Source organism: Trichomycterus rosablanca, chromosome 15 (genome assembly GCF_030014385.1).
Source record: "Trichomycterus rosablanca isolate fTriRos1 chromosome 15, fTriRos1.hap1, whole genome shotgun sequence".
NCBI classification, from domain to species: Eukaryota; Metazoa; Chordata; class Actinopteri; order Siluriformes; family Trichomycteridae; genus Trichomycterus; species Trichomycterus rosablanca.
In genome coordinates this window covers 3,335,318-3,362,890 of record NC_086002.1, presented here as the reverse complement: position 1 = coordinate 3,362,890, position 27,573 = coordinate 3,335,318, and the positions used below count along the sequence as shown (strand labels likewise).

The window sequence follows — 27,573 nt, the reverse complement described above, 5'->3', positions numbered from 1 at the left end:
TGGGGCACCATCATAGCCACTCACACACACACACACACACACACACACACACACACACACACACACACACTTGAAATCAAGATGGGCAGTCCAGAATTAAACTTGTCAAACAGTCGGGCACCATGATACCCACACACACACCCACACACGGAATAAAGACGGGCACGACACACACTGCAGAACTAGACCCGAGTCGAACAGTTGGGCACCATCATACCCACTCACACACAGCCACACACACGGAATAACAACAGGCACAATACACACTGCACCTCAGTCGAACAGTCGGGCACCATCATACCCACTCACACAACCCACTCAAACACACACACACACACACACACACACATGAAATAAAGACGGGCACGACACACAGAACAAGACCATAGTTGAACAGTCAGGTCCCATCATAACCACTTTTACACACACACACACACTACAGAATTAAACCTGTTAAACAGTCAGGCACCATGATACCCACACACACGGAATAAAGACGGGCACAACACACTGCAGAACTAGACCTCAGTTGAACAGTCGGGCACCATCATACCCACTCACACAGACTCACACACTCACACACACTCACACACACTCACACACACTCACACACACTCACACACACACACAGACTCACACACAGACTCACACACAGACTCACACACACACTCACACACACATGGAATAAAGACGAGCACAATACACACTGCAGAACTAGACCTGAGTCGAACAGCCGGGCACCATCATACCCACTTACACACAGACTCCCACAAACACTCCCACACAGACTCCCACACAGACTCCCACACAGACTCACACACAGACTCACACACAGACTCACACAAACACTCACACACAGACTCACACACAGACTCACACACAGACTCACACACAGACTCACACAAACACTCACACACAGACTCACACAAACACTCACACACACTCACACACACTCACACACACACAGACTCACACACAGACTCACACACACACTCACACACACACTCACACACACATGGAATAAAGACGAGCACAATACACACTGCAGAACTAGACCTGAGTCGAACAGTCGGGCACCATCATACCCACTTACACACAGACTCCCACACAGACTCCCACACAGACTCCCACACAGACTCCCACACAGACTCCCACACAGACTCCCACACAGACTCACACACAGACTCACACACAGACTCACACAAACACTCACACAGACTCACACACAGACTCACACAAACACTCACACACAGACTCACACACAGACTCACACAAACACTCACACACAGACTCACACACAAACACTCACACACAGACTCACACACAGACTCACACAAACACTCACACACAGACTCACACACAGACTCACACACAGACTCACACACAGACTCACACACAGACTCACACAAACACTCACACACAGACTCACACAAACACTCACACACAGACTCACACACAGACTCACACACAGACTCACACAAACACTCACACAAACACTCACACAAACACTCACACACAGACTCACATACACCTTTGCATACATGTCACGCTTAAGTGTTTTTAAATGTAAAGGTTAAGCTTTTGGCACACCGAGTAAACTTAAAACACTGTTTATTAAAGGATCATTTTGGGGATCCGGCATCAACCAGCCCTGTGTGAAAAAGTATTTGCTCACCTATAGTTTATCAATCATCTAATATCAGAATAAATTCTGGACAACATGAGAAGGATCGTCATTAAAATAGATCCGTCTGGACTCAGGACCTTCCACAAGGTGCAATAAGACCAATGATGAATCTTCCCGAAAGTGGCCGGCCACACTTCTCATGAGGGCTCATGATGAAGCTGGACAAGAACTGGGCTTTAATATGTAGCTGCCCCCTTTAACAGCTTTTAACAAACTGTGTCTTCTAACCCTCGCTGGAACATGAAAGGTCCTTCCTCAAACTGTTGTCGCTTGTTAAATGACACTAATCATAACATTTATGAAGGGCGTCCAAATACCTGTGGTCATATCATGTACATTAGAGGATCAGATCTAAACCAACCCAGCATTTCAGAGCCAGTAGCAGCTCGTCTGGTCAGTCCACTTTCTACCCAGAAATACTTTCATCTTATCAGACGACATTAATCGTCCAGTCTGGTTCAGAAAAACCACGGCGGCGTAAATCATGCTTTTATAACCAGAGATTTTTTTCTGCTTCTCTCCTCCCACCCACCCACATCTGCCCTGATACGACGGCTCCATCTGATTCATGTTTCGCTTTTACAAGTACACACACACACACACACACACGGAATACAGACGGGTATGACACACACTGCAGAACTAGACCTGAGTCGGGTACCATCATACCCACTCGCACGCACGCATGCACGCACGCACGCACGCACACACACACACACACGAAATAAAGACTGGCTCGGTACAAACTGTAGACCTAGACCTGAGTCGAACAGTTGGGCACCATCATACCCACTCACACACACACACACACACGAACAGTCAGGCACAATCCTACCCTCTTACACACACACGAAATTCAGTCGGGCATGACACACACTGCAGAACTAGACCTGAGTCGGGCATCATTATACCCACTCACACACACACACACACACACACTCGAAATGAACTAAACCTGAGTCGGACACCATCATACCCACTCATACTTACACCCTCAAAACAAAGTTGGGCACGACGCACACTGCAGAACTGAGACAATCATACACACACACACGGAATAAAGACGGGCTCTGTACACACTGCATAACTAGACCTGAGTTGAACAGCCGGGCACCATCATACCCACTCACACACACACATGAAATAAAGACGGGCACAATACACTGCAGACCTACAGACCTAAAGTCAAACAGTTGGGCACCATCATACCAACTCACACACACTCACACACACAGAATAAAGATGGGCACGAAACACACTGCAGAACTAGACCTGAATCGAACAGTCGGGCACCATCATACCCACACACACACACACACACACACACACACACACACAGCAGAACTAGACCTGAATTAAACAGTTGGGCACCATAATACCCACTCACACTCACACACACACTCGAAATAAAGACAGGCACGGCACACACTGCAGAACTAGACCTGAGTTGAACAGTCAGGCACCATCTTACCCACTCACACACCCACTCACACACCCACTCACACACCCACACACTTGACAGTCATTCAGTCCTTCGTTGTCTTACCTTGGCACTGGAAGCCCTGCTTGCCAAAACCCCTGCAAAAGAAAACAAAACCTGCTGTGAGATTTAAGCACAGAATTAAACTGTCACATAAACACTCAGATACACTTTATGGCCAAAAGTATGTGGACACCTGACTGTAAGCTGATGTCTGTGTAGGAATTTGTGCCCATTTTGTGAAATGAGTATTTGTAAGATCAGGCACAATGAACCACAGTGCTGCAAAAAGCCAATGATTGTTTATTAAGTACTAATGTTATTGACATGTGGTGTTTAAATACTTCTGTACCCTTCAGTACTGTGTGGCCACTTCAAAATAGCACTGGCATTAATATATAGCTGCCCCGTCTCTTAGTGTTTGTGTGTGTGTATAGGAAGGGGTGTATTAGAGGGCTTTCCACATTTTGGAGTGTGTCTGTGGGACTTTGTGCCCATTCAGTTGCTTGTAAAGTCAGGCTCTGGTGTTAAACTGGAATGCCTGGCTCGCAACCATCATGCTGGGGTTCCTGTACCCTAAACTGTTTTTATTATATCATTCATTTTACCCACCTGTCAGTAATGGGTGTGACTGAAACACCTGAACTCGATAACTAGGACAGGTGCCCACATACTTTTGGCCTTGTACAGTATATTGTTTCAAAGACGTGTCACAGTTATGAACATGCAGAAATTCTCATGAACAGAATGTAACTGAAACAGGCTGAAACATGTTTGAGTTCCACTGAGGTACAAATATGAGGGGAAACGGAGGCCAAAAACATGCCAGTTTATACTGCCACACAGCTGTGAGGAACCTAGTTGGAAACAGACGCCAGTGTTTTCCACCCTGCAGCTCCAACACAGTGAGGAGGACGATTAGCTGGCAATATTCTCTAACAATCTCTAACAAGCTTAATGCTTTATACCAAGTAATGGAACAATGAGCTCACCAGATCTCAACATCTATGATTAGTCACCAGGCGTCAGAAAAACAACAATCATGAAAGTGCTTCTGTGGTCTGATAAAGACCTAAAGGCAGAGCTTCACTGTTGGTTTGAAGAACCTGTTTGGTCTGGTTGAAGTTCTAGGATGTTTCTCCAAAGGCCCTGGCATCTTGGATTTCATGAAGTACCAGGAGACTAAAAAATCTGACTATCTTTGCTAAGAAGCTGAAGGTAGGCTGTGGTTGGACCTTTCCAGTGTACGATGATCCCAGAGGTGAGGTGTTTTTCAGACTACTTGCCATATTATACGGCATCAATATTTACATTTACAGACCTCTGCACACACTCCATATGGCCTAAAGTACATCCACACTGCACCATGACCTTGTTGGACACCTTATTTGGAAGCCATGGGCTTATTTTGCAATATTTTGGTGTGTCTGTGGGAATTTGTGAGGCCTGGCACTAATGTTAGACTGGAAGGCCTGGCTAGCGATCCTTGAGCTGGCCACCTGAGTTCCTCCACACCAAACTGTAAAATTATGTCTTTACGGACCTCGCTTTGGGCACAGTCATGCTGGAATAAAAAAGGCGTTCCCCAAACTGTTGCCAGTAAAAGGGAAGCATTGATTAATTGAATATCATTAATTTCATACACCTAGGGTGCTCGGGTGGTACAGCGGTTAAGTAATCCCACTGCTATCCCACTACAGCTGAGATCTGAGAATCCAGGGTTCAAATCTCAGCTGCGCCATCAGCCGGTCGGCATCTAAATAAACGTGATTGGCTAATCTCGGCACTCTCAGTGCTGGTCCCAAGCCCAGATAGAAATAAGAGGGTTGTGTCAGGAACGGCATCCAGCATCTCGTGTTGTTGTTGTTTTTTATTTTTATTTATGCACATTTATGCATAAACAGCATTTGGTAGCTCATGAGCTTCTGTGGGCTGTGTCCCAATCCACATCAGACACACCTGTGCGGCTGTGTGGAAAACATACCAAACTCCTGACTGACAGTGAGCAGAGACCAGGATCGTACAACCTTTGTTCCAAAATTATAGGGACATTTGGTCCTCGCAAAAATGCTGCAAATCTGCACATGCATACAAGCACAAACACGCCGCCCGCACATATGAGTCTTAAGATTTTTCTCATTCCAAACTGCACTCGCGGCTGCGACTGCTTGCACGACACGCAAGAAATGGCTAGAATGCGCCTAGAATGTTGTTAGTCCGCTACCTAATCTCGACATAGCGGCCCGGCTAAGATTTATTAAGCCTCCTAGCGGGCGAACGTATTCGTCTGCCGCACCATCTAAACGCCCGTCAATCCTTTCTTCATGGGGACCATCGTAGCGACACCTGTTACTTCATTATGAGGACATTTTGGTCCTCACAGTGACAGTTGGAAAAGCTGTACGTATATGCAAACACTCGTGCTAGCCTGTGCATTTGACTGCATAGCAGGCTCCTGCCCACACACACACACACACACACACACACACACACACACACACACACACACACACACACACACACACACACACACACACACACACACACACACACACAGTGGTTTCACTATATTTGCAAGACATTTCCATTCTCCTGTCGGCAAATTTGCATACAAAACTGTCCCACATTGATACCACTAATAGAACGAGTCCACATAATCCTCCTTATTCATTTCACTTATCTCCTCATCATGGTCAGAGTCACAGTGGGTCCTGTGCCAATCGGACACCTGATTTACACACTCACTGTAGCCAATCCACCTACTGACATGTCTTTGCAGGCTTGGAGAAAAAAACTACTGTGCCATTGTGCTGCCCCAATCCTCATAATGATGAGCTACAAACCTGCATACCCATTGTGTATGCAACACACACACACACACACACACACACTTTATTTACTGTATACGTAAGATATTTTATACAGTGGCACAGTGGTGCACAGCAACAAGGGTTCTGGGGATCCAGGTTCGATCCTCACCTCCAGTTACTGTCTGTGAGGAGTTCTGTGTGTTTTTTTCCATATAGGGCAGGACAGGACTAGTAATCAGATGGTTGCCGGTTCAAGCCTCACCTCTGCCAAGTTGCAACTGTTGGGCCCTTAAGCAAGGCCCTTAACCCTCAATTGCTTTGACTGTATACTGTCACAACTGTTTCCCTCTGGGATCAATAAAGTATTTCTGATTCTGTAAGTTGCTTTTCCATTTAATGGCCAGTATTGAACCGAGGTCCGAGGACCCCTGTAGATGTGCAGCACCCACTGTGCCATTGTGCTGCCCCAATCCTCATAATGATGATACAAACCTAAACGCCTACTGTGTATGCAACACACACACACACTTTATTTACTATGTACGTAATGTATTACCATTTTATACAGTGGCACAGTGGTGCACAGCAACAAGGGTTCTAAGGACCTAGGTTCAATCCTCACCTCCAGTTACTGTCTGTGAGGAGTTCTGTGTGTTTTCCCCATATAGGGCAGCTGTAGCCTAGTGGTTAAGGTCCAGGACTAGTAATCAGAAGGTTACCAGTTCATGCCCCACCTCTGACAGGTTGCAACTCTTGGGCCCTTGTATACTGTCACAACTGTAATTCGCTTTTACATTTACATTTTTGCACATGAAAACGACCACGGCCAGTACTGAACCGAGGTCCGTGGACCCCTGTAGATGTGCAGCACCCACTGTGCCATTGTGCTGGCCCAATCCTCATAATAATGAGATACAAACCTGCATGCCTACTGTGTATGCAACACAAACACACACACTTTATTTACTGTATACGTAATGTATTACCATTTTACACAGTGGTGCACAGCAACAAGGGTTCTAACGACCTGGGTTCGATACTCACCTCCAGTTACTGTCTGTGAGGAGTTCTGTGCGTTTTTCCCATATAGGGCAGCTACAGCCTGGTGGTTAACTAGTAATCGAAAGGTTGTCGGTTCAAGCCTCAGTATTCAAGCCAGTATTGAAGCCAGTATTGAACCGAGGTCCGAGGACCCCTGTAGATGTCCAGCACCCACTGTGCCATTGTGCTGCCCCAATCCTCATAATGATGAGCTACAAACCTGAGCGCCTACTGTGTATGCAACACACACTTTATTTACTATGTACGTAAGGTATTACCATTTTATACAGTGGTGCACAGTAGTGCGCAGCAAGGGTTCTAAGGACCTGGGTTCAATCCTCACATTCAGTCACTGTCTGTAGCCTAGTGGTTAAGGTACAGGACTAGTAATCAGAAGGCTGCTGGTTCATGCCCCACCTCTGCCAGGATGTAACTTGGGCCCTTGTATACTGCCACAACTGTAAGTTGCTTTTACATTTTTGCCATTGTGCTGCCCCAATTCTCATAATGATGAGCTACAAACCTGCACGCATACTGTGTATGCAACACACACACACACACACACACACACACACACACACACACACACACACACACACACACACACACACACAGTTTATTGACTGTATACGTAAGGTATTACCATTTTATACAGTGGCACAGTGGTGCACAGCAACAAGGGTTCTAAGGACCTGGGTTCAATCCTCAATCCCATCTCGTGTGTGTTTCCTCCAGAGTAATTTCCTTCCATCTCCCAAATAACATGCCGCAGGTGGATAGGCCAATATCACCAGACCCACCGCAACCCTGACCACGATGAAGCATTTGCGTAAAATGATTTAACGGACGCGTTTTTCATTCTCTTGTGACACCACCAGTCTGACATACTGGTGAATACGAAATATAAGCCGAACATTTACGCACGCATATAGGCGCGCACACACACACGCAAACCGCATAGCGCGCGCACACACACACACACACACACACACACACGGACGGACGGGGAACGCACGACGCAGACGCAGGCTGCGGGGGTTCTCACCAGATGAAGTCGGTGCAGTGGCTGCAGAAGGTCGGCTGCTTGAAGAAGCGCGCAATGAACTTGTGGTCCTTCACTTCGTGCACGTTCTTCTGCCGGAGCGCTCCCTGCCGGGCGAAGCCCCGAGCGGCCCCCTCATGGAGCCCCGCCGCTGGGTCGGCCATGTCCACACGCAATCCGGCGCGACGGGGATCCGATTTCTGTCGGTACCGAAACACAACTCTGTCGGTCGACGGACGCGCACAGCCAAGCGCTCAACCCCGGGCTTCGCTTCCCTGTTGGGGCAGGTGTCAGGGTTCCACCCCCTCCATCCGTCTCCTGCTTTCTGATTGGGTAGAAACGGGGGAGGGCCACGCCCCTTCTTCAGCCCTGCCGTGCACAATGCTGCATTGAACCACAGTTCGGGTTCGAACCGGGCCGAAATGAGCTGCACCGCAACACTACACACACTGTCCTTACAGATAGCGGGTCGAATAGCGCATTAGGCGGCCGACTGCGACCTCCAACCGCACACTAACGCACTGAGGAGTATGTAAATAGCCGAGGGAGGATGCGCACTGTGTAGTAGGCGAGTATGCGTTATGACACCTGATCAGCAGCCTACAGGTGGCGTAGCGCACTACTTTATGATGCTATATCACGTTTAGTACGCTGGCGATGGTTTCTTTCTCTCTTTTATTTGAGAAAATGTCCTCAGCGTGTCTGTCACATGGTTTATCACCTTCTCAACAATATTATTCAGTCATGTGAGCTTACAAATAACCACACAAGTGAACTGAACCAGTGGCGTAACTAGAAGCTCATGGGCCCAAGTGCAAAAAAAAAAATGGGGCCCCCTCAACAAAAAATATGGGGCCCTCTCAACAAATTACATATATATAGATGCTGATAGATCAGAATGAATTAAAGGTAGGTGAAAAATGTTTCAAAATCTAAAAAGATATAGTTAAAAGTATTTGGTATGAAACGTCATTGATTTAACTTATTAAGCCAATCAGAAGAAGTTAATAATGCGATATAAACAATGATTATTGGGATTTTTTGATTTCTGACCCTTTTGGATAATTAATTAAACAGGTCAAATTGACGAGAAACGAACATAACAGGAGGGTTAATTTAGTTTTAATCTTTATTCTTTATTTTTAAGATTTTCTTTTAGGCACACATACATGTGTGTGTATTGTGTATATGTATATACTTTGTATTCCTATGTTTATTTATTGTATGTGTAAGCGTTGTGGATTGCTACTCAATTTCGTTGTACACTGTGCAATGACAATAAAGACATCTTATCTTATCTTAGTTATTAGTTTTGTTCTGCTTTAATAATCAACGCAAAGCTATCAAGTCATAGCAGTCTTGGAAATTTCCTTGATTTAATATTAGAAACAAGTACTTCTTGTTAAAAAAACATTTCAAGTCACACTAAATGAGATTCAACAACGCCCTGTCCTACTGTATATGACACACAGTGTACCTAATATTTTATTAAGATGCTTTAATGACAGACTTGCTAACTCACTGTTAAGTAACATCATCAATCACAAAATAATTCAGTGTGGAGTTTGCATGTTCTCCCCGTGTCTGTGTTGGTTTACTCCGGGTGCTCCGGTTTCCTCCCACAGTCCAAAGACGCACAAATGAGGTAAATTGGAGATACAAAATTGTCCATGACTGTGTTTGATATAACCTTGTGTGAACTGGTGAATCTTGTGTAATGAGTAACTACCGTTTCTGTCATGAATGTAAAGTGTAAAACATGACGTTAAAATCTTAATAAACAAACAAACAAACAAACCCAGAGACTGTCCTGTCTGATTCAAACACAGACATGATGTTATGTTCTCTAGTCCAAGAACATGTTAGGAAGTAAAGAAGTAACTACAGTAGCAGTAGAAATGGCCAGCGATATCCAAAGGTTATTAATTAGTAGTAGTGTGGTTTGTCATTCCTTATTTATGACTGTAGACTATAAAATTGCTGCTGCAGATTTTAATTGCTTGAGTGCAAATGAAAAATCCCAAGATACTTGGCAAAATCCCTCTTGGAAGCATCTGTGCTAGCTGCTACACCATCGTAAATATGGCCAGGCTAATTTATGTTTATTGATATGAATTAAATTAAATGGCCTTCTAATTACTTCTTGGGGATTACAGTTGACTGCAGCCATTACAAAGTACATAGAACAATATTCTCTTTGCCTAGGTCGGGAAGAGAACCCAAAGGGTGCATCCCAAAATCTGTAATTGATGCTTCCTCGATTTTTAGCTCCTATGTGTTTCATCCTGTGACCTAAACACCAATTAAAGTCGGTCATCTTGAGACGTGCTCTGACAGATCGAGTAAGTCGGAGGCTTCTGTATCCGGAGCGATAATACTTTCATGGTGTGCTGATGGTGCAGGTTGCATCTGGAACAGTTTTCAAGCCATGATGGGACCAATCCAGCGCTTTTAGGTCAGCACGGGCAGCACGGTGGCTAAGTGGGTAGCACTGTCGCCACACTGCAAGAAGGTCCTGGGTTTGATAACCCAGGTGGGGCAGTCCAGGTCCTTTCTGTGTGGAGTTTGCATGTTCTCCCTGTGTCTGCGTGGGTTTCCTCCCAGTGCTCCGGTTTCCTCCCACAGTCCAAAAACATGCAGTCAGGCTAATTGGAGACACTAAGTTGCCCTATAGGTACCTGGCTGGATAAACCAGTGCATTGTAGTGCCGGTCCCAAGCCCGGATAAATAGGGAGGGTCATGTGTGTCAAGAAGGGCATCCGGCGTAAAAACTGTGTCAAATCAATAATGCGGATCACGAGCCGCTGGCGACCCCTAACGGGAGACTGTTTTATGTAGGAACTTAATATCAATACATTACCACGTTACCAATAAATGACGCCACTTTAACAAGGAAGGTTTATTAAGTAAGGACATCTCATATCATGTCACAAGAATAAGTTGCAGGATATCCTAAAAGCAGGAAAAACAGCAGTTACAATAAGAGCAATAAACAATACTGAAAACAATTCAGTACAACCGGAGTGCTTCACAATGATTTCAGTACTATGTTCTGTGAAAAGAAAAGATAAATGTTAAAATTTAGGGCTGTTGTGCTGCTTCAGTACTTAAAACCTTTATTTATTTTTTAATTTTTTTATTTATTAACCACTTTCCTGTTTTCCTGGTGCTGATTGCAGTATGTCAACACCATCTAGAAACACTGGTGTGCAAGGCAGGAACTCCCTTCTCAGACATAGCCAATCATGTCTGTGTAGACACCCGCCAGGCCAATAGTGCAGCTAATGCCAAGTTCACTCTACAGGACTTTCCGCTGTACGCTTCACACTGGATCTCTTGTAATCGCGAGTCTTTCAAGTCGGTGTATATTTCAGACTACACGACTGATCTGTGATAGGGGGTTTCACACCATCTATCACCAACTGGAATCACAGGCGAGCTTCTCTGGTCTCCCAAACTACGTTTTGTCATGAAAACAAACACGAGAAGTGACGAGGGGGTTAAGTGATACCACGCCCAAAAATGCACGTCAGCAAGTAGCGAGCGATCAAAGTTTGTGCGCTGATGTGCAGCGTAAAATCAAAGGGGAAAAATAAATGAATCTGAGTGGATTTGGCAACGCGACCAGCAGGGATTGTTTTGTTCTGTAGTGAGTTTTATTTTTTTGTAATGCAGTGTTGGTATTATGTTTTGGCGTGAACGATAAGTTCGCAAATATTGTAAAGCTTGTGTGTGTGCCGATGTATTCTGATAGAAACTATATCATCCACCTCACCACACTCATTGCCAGTCGCAACTGACTGATCCAGATATTCAACATGCTAGATATCTCTCTTCAGTCGGCGAGTGCTCGGCGAGCCACTCGGATCGAGTCGTTGAGTAGTTCACACATAGCGATTGAGAGCTGAGTTTAGATCGCCGACCGAACGCCGAGTTGCTCCCAAGCTGCCACATCTGTAGTGTGAACTAGGCATAAGGTTCAAACCTGGATCTTAATGGTAGTGGGCTAGCGTAATGTGCCCAGAATGTTTTTGTATTTATTATTGTTAATGTAATAAAACTGAGCATTTAAACAGTTTTCCTTACTGATTATAGCTCATTTGTTGCTGGGGGCATTTTGTCTATTCTGTTTTTGTATGGGTGGTAGTATGTTCTCAAGCACTTTAATGTCACTGCTTGGTTGGACCAACCTTGACAGTGATTGCAAATAAAGAATGTACTTTATAATCATTAATCAATCAGTTTTTAATCTTTTGGGATGTTTGGAAGTCGAGCAATGCTTATGGTGATGGGTTGCTACTGGTTGGACGACATATAAAGACGACAGTATTAGGACTCGTCCCTCTTCAGTACAGCTCGCAGAGTGCTCCAAAATTCCTCTTTCCTTTCGTCCTCCTGAGGCCACTCAAGATACGTCCTGGAGTTCATTATCTTGCGAAGCTTGCAGAAGCGTTTCGGAATAGTCTCCTTGGGAATCGGTTCCAGCAGGATTAGGACGGCCGAATCATCGTGCTCGTCCACGATCCGAAAGTGTGAGAAGTCCAGCTCGTAGCGGCACCATTCGCTCGTCACGAAGTGCTCGGACAGGACGAACAGCGTCCGGTAGCTCTTCTCGATGGACTCGATGATGTTGTCGACGATCCAGCGGCCCGCAAGGAAGTCCCGCTTGTGCAGGCAGAGGGAAAACGAAGGCTGAGAGCTCTCTAGCTCTGGAGCCAGGATCTCCTCGACCCACTCGGCGTCGTGTTGACTGTACGACACGAAAGCGTCGTAGCGGAGATTTGCACCTCCTCTGTGGATTGCCGGTTTACGTTTCGCTTTCAACCATGCCATGGTCATCTGGAGATACCACAAAACGTGAAGCTTGTGACAGACGACCGCGGTAATAACTAGGACGAGGACAATCAGGACACAAAGGATGGACACCGCAGGGATCATGTAGCACTCGAAGACTGACCACCGAGCGTGATCGACTCTTTGACCCCTAAATGTGAACGGGGAGTCACACACGTAGCTCTGATGACCGTCCCTGAGAGTAATCAGGTGATCTACGTCTGTTTTAAAGAACGCTACAAACTCGCAGGTGCAGACGAAATTGTTGTGTCCGGCTTCCAAAAACTGCAGGGTATTAAAAGCCATGAGTTCAGTCTTGTTAAACATATTTATTGTGTTTCTTTGAATGACCAACATCTTCAAACCGGGAAACCTTCCACCATATGGAAAGTGAAGAAACCGGTTACCTGAGAGTCGGAGCTCGACCAGGTTTGGGAGTTGGAGTTGGAACACGGTCAGATCGTTTTCGCTGACATCCAGAACAGCCAGGCTTTGTGGAAGGCACGGTGTTACACTACGAAGCTTTGTGGAAGACAGATTCATAAACCTTAGGCTTGCCGGCCACGTGCATTTTTGCGGCATTGTCGAAAAGTCATTGTGGCTCATGTCCAGAAACGTGAGCTTCTCGAGGCTTGTCACCAGGTGGGACATCAGCCCAAGAGATTTCAGCGAGTTGCTGCTTACATTCAGCACGTTTAGATTGTGCATTACACCTTTGCCGTCGCATAAAGACTCTCGAATTGTTAAATCTGAGAGCAGGTTTTGACTCATATCCAGGTACTCCAGCTTCTTCAGGAGATAACTGGTAATGCAGGGAATAACGAAAACAGTGCAGTTTATTACTGATATCTCAGTCGGATGCTTCAAAAGAAATTCTAACTGCAGCATGCTGCTGAAGCTGATAAAGCCCTGGATTTCTAAATTACGGACATATATCGTGCGGAGTTTTTCAAAATGAGTCCAGGAAGCGTTTCCCCACATGCCTCCACCTTTAAACTTATTGTCCTCAAGTCCTAGGTAAGTTAACGGTGATCCATTCAAAGCTTCAAGACAATAGATGACTCCCTCGTCTGTAGCCCTCATGTTACGAAGGGTAAGCCTGGCGGTCTGGCCTTTCCTGACCTCGATAAACGGTTGTACGGATTCATTTGTCATTAGCACAGCGTCTCTGACGGTCAGTGACGTCCCAGGGTACGAAACGTCCCTGAGGATCTTTGAGACAAGCGCCGGGTCTGTTTGAAACAAGGCTTGAAGGCTCAATGTAACTTTGCTGATAAACTTGGTTCTGAAACTGCCCTGTTCATACGAGCGAAGGCTCCCGCCAACGAACATCATCTCATCCAGATGAGAAAGTGTACTCAGCACATGTCGCTTGACCTCCCTGATTACAGGGTTGCCGAATTTTAGTGTGCTCAGTTTCTGTGCAGACTGGAAAAGAGGGACAGACCCTACGGTTGTGTATTGGTTTCCCAAAATGTTCAGGTGCTTCAGAGACCGGAGCTTGTGGAACCAGGACGCTGAAACGTTCCTCAGGTTGTTAAAGGATAGGTCCAGTGTTTCAAGGTTGAGCTGCGAGCTGAATGCATCTTTATGGATCTTGGTAAGTTGGTTCTTGTGCAGATTTAAAGTCCTCAGGTCACCGTACACGCTCAGATCCTTCTGCTTAACGGACTTGATGTCATTAAAGGACAAATCAAGGTCAAGAACGTTTTCAGGCACTATAGGCACGTTCAAGAGATGCTTGGCAGAACAGTTGCAGAAGCGACGTTCATCACAATCGTCACAGTTTAATCCTGGGGAAGTCAAAACGTGCACCCAACTGAGGCTTAAAAGGATGAATATGGACAGCGATGTCCTCATCCTGTCCAAAAGAAAACAACAGTATTATATTTAGTTCAGGACATTATGAACAAAGAGTTAGTTTAATGATTTAGACCTTTAGATCCTTGACAGCAACAAAATACAGTGGTATGCAAATTAGATACAAATTAAATACAAACTTTTTCATTTATATTTATAGGTTACAAAATTAAAAACCATTATGGCCGCTCAGGTGGGGCAGCGGTAAAACACTCGCTAGAACACCAGAGCTGGGATCTCGAATACATCGGCTGGGTTGAGCAGCCACATGAACAACGACTGGCCTGTTGTTCAGATAGGGGTGGGATATTAAAAGCCGGGTCTCTCTCATACCTAATGCAATTATGACCTCTGCTGGCTGATTGATGGCGCCTGCACAGAGACGGGAAAAGAGTGCTGTCAGGGTGTGTCTCTCCGTACACAGTGCTGATCCACATTGCACTCGTCAAAGTGTAGGTGACAAAATGCATACGGCTGCTGCCCACGTGTCGGAGGGGGCATGGGTTAGCTTTGTTCTTCTTAACCAGAGCAGGGATCGGCATTGGTGGAGAGGAAGCATGACACAATCAGGCAATTGGACGCGCTAAAAGGGAGAAAATGCATACAAATATATATATATAATAAACCAATATGCCAGTCAGTAGTGGATAAATTCTGTGGAAATATAGTAAATAACAAAGACAAAAGTGGTTAAACATTCGTTTTCTTCCTGCAGTTTATGATACCTGGATGAGAATGTAGGATCCATCCAGTAGATGGCACCAGGACTGAATGATTGGACCCTATAGGTCTTGTTTGCTTTATGGATTCAGTAGATGTTCGCTGCTGAATGGTCTGACGGGTGTTTATATTACTCATTGTACTGGGTAACAGAATTAAGAGGGGTACTGCTGTACCTCTCTACTTTCCAATCAGTCTTAGTGGCACAACTGTGCATCACAATAAAAGCCTGTTCAACACCAAATAGATGAAGGATTGTGGAGCCAGAGCGAGACAGCTCTGTGTAGTTGGCTAGTGCTGGTTGGTGAAAAGAAGCGGCTGGCAACTTCACGCCAGTCAGACACATGACGCATCAGGGCTCTTTTCTGTTCTGTTGGCACTGTCTTACATTCATAATGAAAGTGGAATTAATCATAATGGTAATAATGTGAGATTGTTCTCTGTTTCATAAGGGAAGCTGTTAAAAAAAGGAAGCCTGAGCGTGAACTGCACATGATTGTTGCATGGCTGATTACTTTTGGATTTGGAGTGGTTGATGTCCAAACAGATTTACTTTTGAAGCATTTAGCAGATATTATTTATCCAAAGCAACAAAGCGACTCACAGCAAGAAGGTCCTGGGTTTGATCCCCAGGCGGGGCGGTCCGGGTCCTTTCTGTGCGGAGTCTGCGTGGGTTTCCTCCGGGAGCTCCGGTTTCCTCCCACAGTCCAAAAACATGCAGTCAGGTTAACTGGAGACACTGAATTGCCCTATAGGTGAATGGGTGTGTGTGTGTCTGCCCTGCGATGGACTGGCGCCCCATGCAGGGTGTTACTGTGTGCCTTGCGCCCATGGAAAAGCTGGGATAGGCTCCAGCACCCCCCTGCGACCCTGATTGGATAAGCGGTTAAGAAAGTGAGTGAAGTTAAGGGCCTTGCAGTGGCAACTTGGCAGTGGTGGGGCTTGAACTAGGGACCTTCTGATCACTAGTCCAGTACCTGAACCACTGAGCTACCACTGTAGCACAAATACCTCAAGATGCGAAAAATGCATAATGAATAATTTAACACATCATAAATATAAATCACAATCAATACGATTTGAACAGCCCATCATCAGCTAATGTCTTATTAATATTTTGAACAACCCGGTTTTGTTATTTGCTAATATTTAACATTTAAAAGCAGCAGTATATCAATTTGCTTGTTATGTGTTACCTGACTGCCTCGTCCGGCTTGTGCTGTTCCTGTCGACAAGCTGCAGTTTGGCAAAAGTGTCTAAAACCTCAGAACAATAAGCAGATGTAAAGTTACATCACAGGAAGAACCTAAAACCACAGCCTAATGCCCAATGGTTCTGCATCATGAATGCAAAGTGTGGATACTAGCACTGCTGCACACGGTTCATGTTCTGCCATAATACAATCTGTTATAAAATTCTTATAATCATTTTCAGCGCTGGAGCCTGTTTGCTTTCACTATTGAATCTATTTCATTTTGCCAGCACGTTTTGTTATGAGGTGTATTACTATTTATCAATTATTAAAAGAGGTTATTTTGTTTTAAATGCTTTAAATAAAGCTTCTTACTCATTCTGACAAGTCGCTGGTATGTACAACATGTGATAGCTCGGTATGTTTCACTTCAGTGATCCGCGCTTGCATTTTGAGCATAAGAAAAGAGGAAGTTCGGCTGGTCGAACACAAATATCGTATTATCGTATGACTTGTGTGGTCAGTTTTGTTAATTTAATGATGGCGAATGCTGTACTGAAAAGTTATTTAGATGCCATTTCTAGCTAGTGGGTTTGGCTGCCTTACATTTGCATTCTGGCATTGGACAGACGCTTCTTATCCAAATCAACTAACACAGGATCAAATTCAGGCAACGGAGGGTTCAGGGCCCAAAAAAGGCAGCTTGTTGTTTGCTTGTTGATTTATACATCCTGTACAAAGTCTTGCTACAAGAGTGGAGCCTGCTATAGCCTGAAATGAGGGGCGACTCCATATTAATGCGTTCAACATACTCATGGGCAGGTGTCTATTTACTTTTGGCCATGTTCACTCATTAGGTGGCAAAGCTGCATTAAAAAGAGGAAGCGAGTACTTGTGGTGAGTTATTTTGCACAGGAAACACAAAAACAACACATCGGTTCCCTTTTAGTGCCAGGACAAAATCACAGTCCATTCACCTACTGAACACTACATAATATATATAGACTTCGCCCCTGTGTACACAGCCAAATCCACAGAGACGTGGCTTGATATGATTGGAGGTTGATGTGGAGGAACTCCAAGTGTCATTACAGAGCCCCTTTCTCAACACTCATTGAACAATGTAATAGCGAATCAGGCTTTCTCATCCAACATCAGTGCTTTATTTGACTGAATCTGCACAAATTCTCACAGACACACTTTAAAATCTAGTGGAAAGCCTGGCTAGAACGTGTCTGTATTGGGAAAGGGGGTGTTTGGAGCTCTACATTAATACTTGTGGCTTTTATTTAGGATGAACAACAATCTCATGGGGGTGCTCAGGTGGTGCAGCATTAAACTACACCGACCAAGCATAACATTATGAGCACTGAGAGGTGACATTTACATTTACATTTTCTGCATTTAGCAGACGCTCTTATCCAGAGCGACTTACAGAAGTGCTTCCATAGTGAACATTTCATTTCTCAAGTTTAAGTAAACAACAGTCGAAGAACACAAATCTGCTGAAACCTGTTAGAACTTAGTAAATAAGTACAAGTCAGCTTAAGTGCTCAGTAAAAAGGTGATGAAGGTTTTTAATCGTTTTTTAAAGACAGCAAGAGACTCAGATGTTCGGACGGACAGAGGAAGTTCATTCCACCACTTGGGTGCTAGAACAGAGAAGAACCTTGATGCTCGTCTTCCTTTAGTCCTGGGTGGAGGCTCAAGTCGAGCGAGACTAGAGGCTCGGAGGTTGCGTGGTACAGAGCGGGGTTTGATTAGACCACGAAAGTAGTGGTGAAGTGAATAACACTGATTATCTCTTCATCACGGCACCTGTTAGTGGGGGGGATATATTAGGCAGCGAGTGAACATTTTATCCTCAAAGTTGATGTTAGAAGCAGGAAAAATGACGAGGGCCGAATTGTGATGACTAGACGACTGCGTCAGAGCATCTCCAAAACTGCAGCTCTTGTGGGGTGTGTCCCGGTCTGCAGTGGTCAGTATCTATCAAAAGTGGTCCAAGGAACAGTCGTAAAGCAGCGACAGGGTCATGGGTGGCCAAGGCTCACTGATGCACGTGGGTAGCGAAGGCTGGACGAGCTACTGTAGATCAAACTGCTGAAGAAGTTCACGCTGGTTCTGATAGAAAGGTGTCAGAATACACAGTGCATCACATTTGCAGGGCTGTTTTGGCAGCAAAAGGAGGACCAACACAATATTAGGAAGGTGGTCATAATGTTATGCCTGATCCGTGTATGTTAAACCCGCTACTGCTGGGATCCACAAGTACTGTTCTTCTCATCCAGTATCAGTGCCCGATGTCCATATAAACTTGAAAGGCATGGCTGTGGTTGGATTTTCTTAAACTCTTAATGATGGACTAAACTGAGCTCGCAGGTATGGACAATGAACATTTCATTGGCTTGATTTGAATGCTCTTCAACTGGATTTTTGTTTTGTTCTTTGGACAGTCATTACCATACCGATAGACCTAGAAAAGAAATTCACTATTTATCCTTGTGAAGTTGGAAAACAGCTGAATGACTCTGTTTATAGGAGCCAAACACTTTTCCTTTCTTATAGTCTTGGTTATATTATAAGGCCTAAAATTAATAACTGTTTGCAGGGACATAAGCACTATGGTGGCACAGTGTAATAAGTCGTTTTACCGACATACTGAAGGTTAAAGCGCAGGTAGGATGAATCTGGTGTAAAAAGTAAGCAATTGTGACCTCTGGTGCTCAATGTAGGAATTACAGTTTGAGGATTCGACAACAATTTCTCTTATACAACATTAAAATTTTTATTTACTTTAACTTTCGCAACTGTTCCTTTCTGTGACTGAATGATTGCAAGACAAACAGTCTATTTTATCAGCTCCACTCACCATATAGAAGCACTTTGTAGTTCTACAATTACTGACTGTAGTCCATCTGTTACTCTACATGCTTTGTTAGCCTCCTTTCATGCTATTCTTCAATGATCAGGACCCCCACAGAGCAGGTATTATTTAGGTGGTGGATGATTCTCAGCACTGCAGTGACACTGACATGTTGGTGGTGTGTCAGTGTGTGTTGTGCTGGTATGAGTGGATCAGACACAGCAGCGCTGCTGGAGTTTTTAAATACTGTGTCCACTCACTGTCCACTCTATTAGACACTCCTACCTAGTTGGTCCACCTTGTAGATGTAAAGTCAGAGACGATCGCTCATCTATTGCTGCTGTTTGAGTCGGTCATCTTCTAGACCTTCATCAGTGGTCACAGGACGCTGCCCATGGGGCGCTGTTGGCTGGATATTTTTGGTTGGTGGACTATTCTCAGTCCAGCAGTGACAGTGAGGTGTTTAAAAACTTCATCAGTGCTGCTGTGTCTGATCCACTCATACCAGCACAACACACACTAACACACCACCACCATGTCAGTGTCACTGCAGTGCTGAGAATCATCCACCACCTAAATAATACCTGCTCTGTGGGGGTCCTGACCATTGAAGAACAGCATGAAAGGAGCTAACAAAGCATGCAGAGAAACAGATGGACTACGGTCAGTAATTGTAGAATTACAAAGTGCTTCTATATGGTGAGCGGAGCTGATAAAATGGACAGTGAGTGTAGAAACAAGGAGGTGGTTTTAATGTTATGGCTGATCGGTGTACATCCAGCTTCTTGTGATCACATTCAGTGATTCATTTGTTGGTGTGAACAGTTCTGTTATGTCATTTAGCGTTGTAGCGTGGGTAGTTTAATAACTTAACCAGCTCTAGTCTGGGCGGTGCCACCGGGCTGAGGCCAGACGCTCAAGAGACAGTGAGGGAAAGCTGGATGGGGTTTAGCCTCCTTGGCACTGCAACAGCAACCATTACTGTCTGTTTCAGGAGCTGACATGAGTGGTATAGGAATTAAGATGGAGTAGTGTGGTCCTCTGTACATTTACGTGTGTCAGACCTGCACTAGGGTCTCATGAAGCAAGAAAACAAGAAACCTCGTGACTTTTTGTGCCTGTAAAACTGGTTTGACTGCCCAAGAAACTAAAATTAGTTTTGAGTGAACTAATACAAGGCAACATTTTATTATTTTTCTTAGTTAAACATTTGCATCTATTTTGTTTACCCTGTGTACCCTATGTGGACACCCCTTGCTAACATAATTAGGTGTATAAATCAGTATTATAACCTGAATTATATGTTTACAACTTTATAACAATATTTGAGGGAAGGTCCTTTTCCTGCATGACAGGGTTTAATAACTTTGGTGGTTTGTTTGTTTGTTTATTAGGATTTTAAGGTCATGTTTTACACTTTTGGTTACATTTATGACAGGAACGGTAGTTACTCATTACACAAGATTCATCAGTTCACAAGTTTATATCTCAGACTCCAAAGAAGCTTTATTAGCATGACAATTAAGGACATTCGTATTGCAGTTTTCATTCCATATATATCGAGTTTCATTTTATATATATCAAGTTTCATTTTATATATATCAGTTTTCATATTATATATATATCAAGTTTCATTATATATATATATCAGTTTTCATTTTATATATATCAAGTTTCATTATATATATATATCAATTTTCATTATATATATATATCAGTTTTCATTTTATATATATCAAGTTTCATTTTATATATATCAAGTTTCATTATACAGTGCCTTGCAAAAGTATTCAGCCCCCTTGAACTTTTCAACCTTTTGCCACATTTCAGGCTTTAAACATAAAGATATGAAATTGTAATGTTTTTTTGTGAAGAATCAACAACAAGTGGGACACAATCGTGAAGTGGAACGAAATTTATTGGATATTTTAAACTTTTTTTAGAAATAAAAAACTGAAAAGTGGGGCGTGCAATATTATTCAGCCCCCTTGCGTTAATACTTTGTAGCGCCACCTTTTGCTGCGATTACAGCTGCAAGTCGCTTGGGGTATGTCTCTATCAGTTTTGCACATCGAGAGACAGAAATTTTTGCCCATTCTTCCTTGCAAAACAGCTCGAGCTCAGTGAGGTTGGATGGAGAGCGTTTGTGAACAGCAGTTTTCAGCTCTTTCCACAGATTCTCGATGGGATTCAGGTCTGGACTTTGACTTGGCCATTCTAACACCTGGATACGTTTATTTGTGAACCATTCCATTGTAGATTTTGCTTTATGTTTTGGATCATTGTCTTGTTGGAAGATAAATCTCCGTCCCAGTCTCAGGTCTTTTGCAGACTGCAACAGGTTTTCTTCCAGAATGGTCCTGTATTTGGCTCCATCCATCTTCCCATCAATTTTAACCATCTTCCCTGTCCCTGCTGAAGAAAAGCAGGCCCAAACCATGATGCTGCCACCACCATGTTTGACAGTGGGGATGGTGTGTTCAGGGTGATGAGCTGTGTTGCTTTTACGCCAAACATAACGTTTTGCATTGTGGCCAAAAAGTTCAATTTTGGTTTCATCTGACCAGAGCACCTTCTTCCACATGTTTGGTGTGTCTCCCAGGTGACTTTTTATAGATATCTTTGAGAAATGGCTTTCTTCTTGCCACTCTTCCATAAAGGCCAGATTTGTGCAGTGTACGACTGATTGTGTCCTATGGACAGAGTCTCCCACCTCAGCTGTAGATCTCTGCAGTTCATTCAGAGTGATCATGGGCCTCTTGGCTGCATCTCTGATCAGTCTTCTCCTTGTTTGAGCTGAAAGTTTAGAGGGACGGCCGGGTCTTGGTAGATTTGCAGTGGTCTGATACTCCTTCCATTTCAATATGATCGCTTGCACAGTGCTCCTTGAGATGTTTAAAGCTTGGGAAATCTTTTTGTATCCAAATCCGGCTTTAAACTTCTCCACAACAGTATCTCGGACCTGCCTGGTGTGTTCCTTGGTCTTCATGATGCTCTCTGCGCTTTAAACAGAACTCTGAGACTGTCACAGAGCAGGTGCATTTATACGGAGACTTGATTACACACAGGTGGATTCTATTTATCACCATCAGTCATTTAGGTCAACATTGGATCATTCAGAGATCCTCACTGAACTTCTGGAGTGAGTTTGCTGCACTGAAAGTAAAGGGGCTGAATAATATTGCACGCCTCACTTTTTAGTTTTTTATTTCTAAAAAAAGTTTAAAATATCCAATAAATTTTGTTCCACTTCACGATTGTGTCCCACTTGTTGTTGATTCTTCACAAAAAATTACAATTTCATATCGTTATGTTTGAAGCCTGAAATGTGGCAAAAGGTTGAAAAGTTCAAGGGGGCTGAATACTTTTGCAAGGCACTGTATATATATATCAAGTTTCATTTTATATATATCACTTTTTATTTTATATATATCAAGTTTCATTTTATATATATATCAAGTTTCATTTTATATATATCAGTTTTTATTTTATATATATCAAGTTTCATTTTATATATATCACTTTTTATTTTATATATATCAAGTTTCATTTTATATATATATCAAGTTTCATTTTATATATATCACTTTTTATTTTATATATATCAAGTTTCATTTTATATATATATCAAGTTTCATTTTATATATATCAGTTTTTATTTTATATATATCAAGTTTCATTTTATATATATCACTTTTTATTTTATATATATATATAAGAAGTTTCATTATATATATCACTTTTCATTTTATATATATCAAGTTTCATTTTATATATATCAAGTTTCATTATATATATATCAAGTTTCATTTTATATATATCAAGTTTCATTATATATATATATCAAGTTTCATTTTATATATATCAGTTTTTATTTTATATACAGTGTATCACAAAAGTGAGTACACCCCTCACATTTCTGCAAATATTTCATTATATCTTTTCATGGGACAACACTATAGACATGAAACTTGGATATAACTTAGAGTAGTCAGTGTACAGCTTGTATAGCAGTGTAGATTTACTGTCTTCTGAAAATAACTCAACACACAGCCATTAATGTCTAAATAGCTGCAACATAAGTGAGTACACCCCACAGTGAACATGTCCAAATTGTGCCCAAATGTGTCGTTGTCCCTCCCTGGTGTCATGTGTCAAGGTCCCAGGTGTAAATGGGGAGCAGGGCTGTTAAATTTGGTGTTTTGGGTACAATTCTCTCATACTGGCCACTGGATATTCAACATGGCACCTCATGGCAAAGAACTCTCTGAGGATGTGAGAAATAGAATTGTTGCTCTCCACAAAGATGGCCTGGGCTATAAGAAGATTGCTAACACCCTGAAACTGAGCTACAGCATGGTGGCCAAGGTCATACAGCGGTTTTCCAGGACAGGTTCCACTCGGAACAGGCTTCGCCAGGGTCGACCAAAGAAGTTGAGTCCACGTGTTCGGCGTCATATCCAGAGGTTGGCTTTAAAAAATAGACACATGAGTGCTGCCAGCATTGCTGCAGAGGTTGAAGACGTGGGAGGTCAGCCTGTCAGTGCTCAGACCATACGCCGCACACCGCATCAACTCGGTCTGCATGGTCGTCATCCCAGAAGAAAGCTGACGCACAAGAAAGCCCGCAAACAGTTTGCTGAAGACAAGCAGTCCAAGAACATGGATTACTGGAATGCCCTGTGGTCTGACGAGACCAAGATAAACTTGTTTGGCTCAGATGGTGTCCAGCATGTGTGGCGGCGCCCTGGTGAGAAGTACCAAGACAACTGTATCTTGCCTACAGTCAAGCATGGTGGTGGTAGCATCATGGTCTTGGGCTGCATGAGTGTTGCTGGCACTGGGGAGCTGCAGTTCATTGAGGGAAACATGAATTCCAACATGTGCTGTGACATTCTGAAACAGAGCATGATCCCCTCCCTTCGAAAACTGGATAACGACCACAAACACAACCTCCAAGATGACAACTGCCTTGCTGAGGAAGCTGAAGGTAAAGGTGATGGACTAAACCCAATTGAGCACCTGTGGCGCATCCTCAAGTGGAAGGTGGAGGAGTTCAAGGTGTCTAACATCCACCAGCTCCGTGATGTCATCATGGAGGAGTGGAAGAGGATTCCAGTAGCAACCTGTGCAGCTCTGGTGAATTCCATGCCCAGGAGGGTTAAGGCAGTGCTGGATAATAATGGTGGTCACACAAAATATTGACACTTTGGGCACAATTTGGACATGTTCACTGTGGGGTGTACTCACTTATGTTGCAGCTATTTAGACATTAATGGCTGTGTGTTGAGTTATTTTCAGAAGACAGTAAATCTACACTGCTATACAAGTTGTACACTGACTACTCTAAGTTATATCCAAGTTTTATTTCTATAGTGTTGTCCCATGAAAAGATATAATAAAATATTTGCAGAAATGTGAGGGGTGTACTCACTTTATACACTGTATATCAAGTTTCATTTTATATATATCAAGTTTCATTATATATATACAGTATATATTTACAGTATATCAAGTTTCATTTTATATATATCAGTTTTTATTTTATATATATCAAGTTTAATTTTATATATATCAGTTTTTATTTTATATATATCAAGAATCATTATATATATATATCAGTTTTCATTCCATATATATTGAGTTTCATTCCATATATATCAGTTTTTGATATATATTTCCTGTTTGGCTGCCATAATATATATATGTGTGTTATATCAATTTTGTATCTCTAGTTCACCTCACTTAAATGTCTTTGGACTGTGGGAGGAAACCGGAGCACCCGGAGGAAACCCACATGGACACGGGGAGAACAAGCAAACTCCACACAGAAAGGACCCAGATCGCCCGACCTGGGGATCGAACCCAGGACCTTCTTGCTGTGACGTGACAATGCTACCCACTTAGCCACCGTGCCACCCTAACTTTGGTGGTGACCACTTATTATTGGCAAAGATTTCTAAATGAGATCAACAAGGTCATTTTCAGGTGTCCACATACTTTTGATCTTTGGGGGTTATATGTATTTTTGGCATTCTCACTTCTCTGGAATCCAACAGCAAACACAGAGAACAGCAGTGAAGATCACAGGAACAGGAACAGATGAGTCACAAATGCTAATATTTCTAACAGAGAATGGAAGTGAACTGTCGCTCGTTTCTAGGGCATAAAAACGTGTAAACTGGTGGATTGCAAGCTCGTTTAAGAGCAATTAATTGGCCTTTTTTATAATCCTCCCTTTATTACTCCATAAATCAGCCATTTCACCTGCAGGTATTATGGCTTCCCTGGTTTGGAGACCCTGGGTTTAAAGCAACAAGCCAGGCATAAACAAAGTCTTTCTGATTGGTCAGATGTTTATTTCCTGAGACACACTGGGCAGTTTGTGGTAATTTTAGAACTAGGCTGGCGTCTGACTAGGATGGAGGGCACTTAATGCACAAAAGTATGCGCCTTCCCCCCCGAATCATTACTTTCACTTGAATTAGAATCCACTGCTAAAGCAAACAAGTGCACAAGGCTCGGTCCGGTCCATTAAGATTAAGACGTGGTTTGAGGAGAACTCCAGTGAGCTTTGCTTCAATTAAAAAGTCGATTTCCTGCCAGACCTGTTTTATCCAGCATCACCGCCTGAAACCACACGTGCTCTTTTATCTGAATGGCTACAAATTCCCACGGATACTTTAAAAAATGAAGGTTTGGCACACTATTGTCCATTTTATCAGCTCCACTCACCATATAGAAGCACTTTGTAGTTCTACAATTACTGACTGTAGTCCATCTGTTTCTCTGCATGCTTTGTTACCCCCCCTTCATGCTGTTCTTCAATGGTCAGGACCCCCACAGGACCACCACAGAGCAGGTATTATTTAGGTGGTGGATCATTCTCAGCACTGCAGTGACACTGACATGGTGGTGGTGTGTTAGTGTGTGTTGTGCTGGTATGAGTGGATTTAAACACCTCACTGTCACTGCTGGACCGAGAATCGTCCACCAACCAAAAATATTCAGCCAACAGCGCCCCTGTAGGCAGCGTCCTGTGACCACTGACGAAGGTCTATAAGACGACCGACTCAAACAGCAGCAATAGATGAGCGATCGTCTCTGACTTTACATCTACAAGGTGGACCGACTAGGTAGGAGTGTCTAACAGAGTGGACAGTGAGTAGACATGGTGTTTAAAAACTCCAGCAGTGCTGCTGTGTCTTATTCACTCATACCAGCACAACACACACTAACACATCACCACCATGTGTGTCACTGCAGTGCTGAGAATGATTCACCACCTAAATAATACCTACTCTGTGGTGGTCCTGTGGGGGTCCTGACCATTGAAGAACAGGGTAAAAGATGGCTAACAAAGCATGTAGAGAAACAGATGGATTACAGTCAGTAATTGTAGAACTACAAAGTGCTTCTATATGGTAAGTGGAGCTGATAAAATAGACAGTGAGTGTAGAAACAAGGAGGTGGTTTTAATGTTATGGCTGATCGGTGTATATCCTCGTTGTTGATTCATGGACTGTAGTTCGATACTGTAGTTTAGAATAAAAACATGCAGTGATAGATGTACACCAACAGAGGGCAGTGATGCGATTCTTCTCAATTTAGATGACTAATGGTCCCGCTCCTGTGGTTCTCACCCCACCCTCCTGACATGTTTGGATTTTCCTTTTGTTGAAATCCCATCATGCTGGTGACCATAATACTGGTCATTCATTACCTTGAGTGCATAAAGAGTGAATAATAAAATACTCTAGTCTGAATCAACACATTCTCAAAAAGGTATTGAGAGTTTCCCTTAGGTCCCTTAAAGGGAGGTCCTTTAAATATAAATGTGCACTAAAGCTGGAAGTGTGTGATTGATTTTATGTAGGGTGACCATATTTTGGTTTTCAAAAGGAGCACACTTGGCCGTGGGTGGATGGGTGTTGGATTGGCAAAGTAATTTCATGTAGTTGGTGGCATCATGGCAATGTGTGTGTGACAAATGCATCAATAACCATGCAACTATGTTATTAAACTGAATAAATAAACAGCTA

At 43.4% G+C, this 27,573-nt stretch overlaps 2 protein-coding genes across 3 annotated transcripts in view; both read right to left on the bottom strand.

The window, feature by feature from the left end:
- prkcba (protein kinase C, beta a) overlaps positions 1-8,325 on the bottom strand; it is a 50,010-nt gene extending 41,685 nt beyond the window's left edge. For both annotated transcript variants that reach the window (XM_063010564.1, XM_063010563.1), the window contains exons 1-2: positions 8,064-8,325; positions 3,234-3,265 (exon numbers count right to left, since the gene is read on the bottom strand). In XM_063010564.1, coding sequence (XP_062866634.1) covers positions 3,234-3,265; positions 8,064-8,224 — 193 coding nt within the window. In that variant the 5' untranslated portion in view covers positions 8,225-8,325. The remainder of the gene's footprint in view (positions 1-3,233; positions 3,266-8,063) is intronic.
- Positions 8,326-12,214: 3,889 nt separating this feature from the next.
- On the bottom strand, positions 12,215-16,701 carry tlr2 (toll-like receptor 2). The gene is made up of 2 exons (XM_063009652.1): positions 16,670-16,701; positions 12,215-14,754 (listed from the first exon to the last, which is right to left on the bottom strand). The coding sequence occupies exon 2, from the start codon at positions 14,751-14,753 to the stop codon at positions 12,390-12,392; it is 2,364 nt and encodes a 787-aa protein (XP_062865722.1). The 5' UTR covers position 14,754; positions 16,670-16,701; the 3' UTR covers positions 12,215-12,389.
- Between the last annotated feature and the right edge of the window lie 10,872 nt (positions 16,702-27,573).

What these genes read in the sequence shown, in the direction of transcription:
- tlr2 (XM_063009652.1), bottom strand. Translation starts at nt 14,753, where the DNA reads ATGAGGACATCGCTGTCCATATTCATCCTTTTAAGCCTCAGTTGGGTG.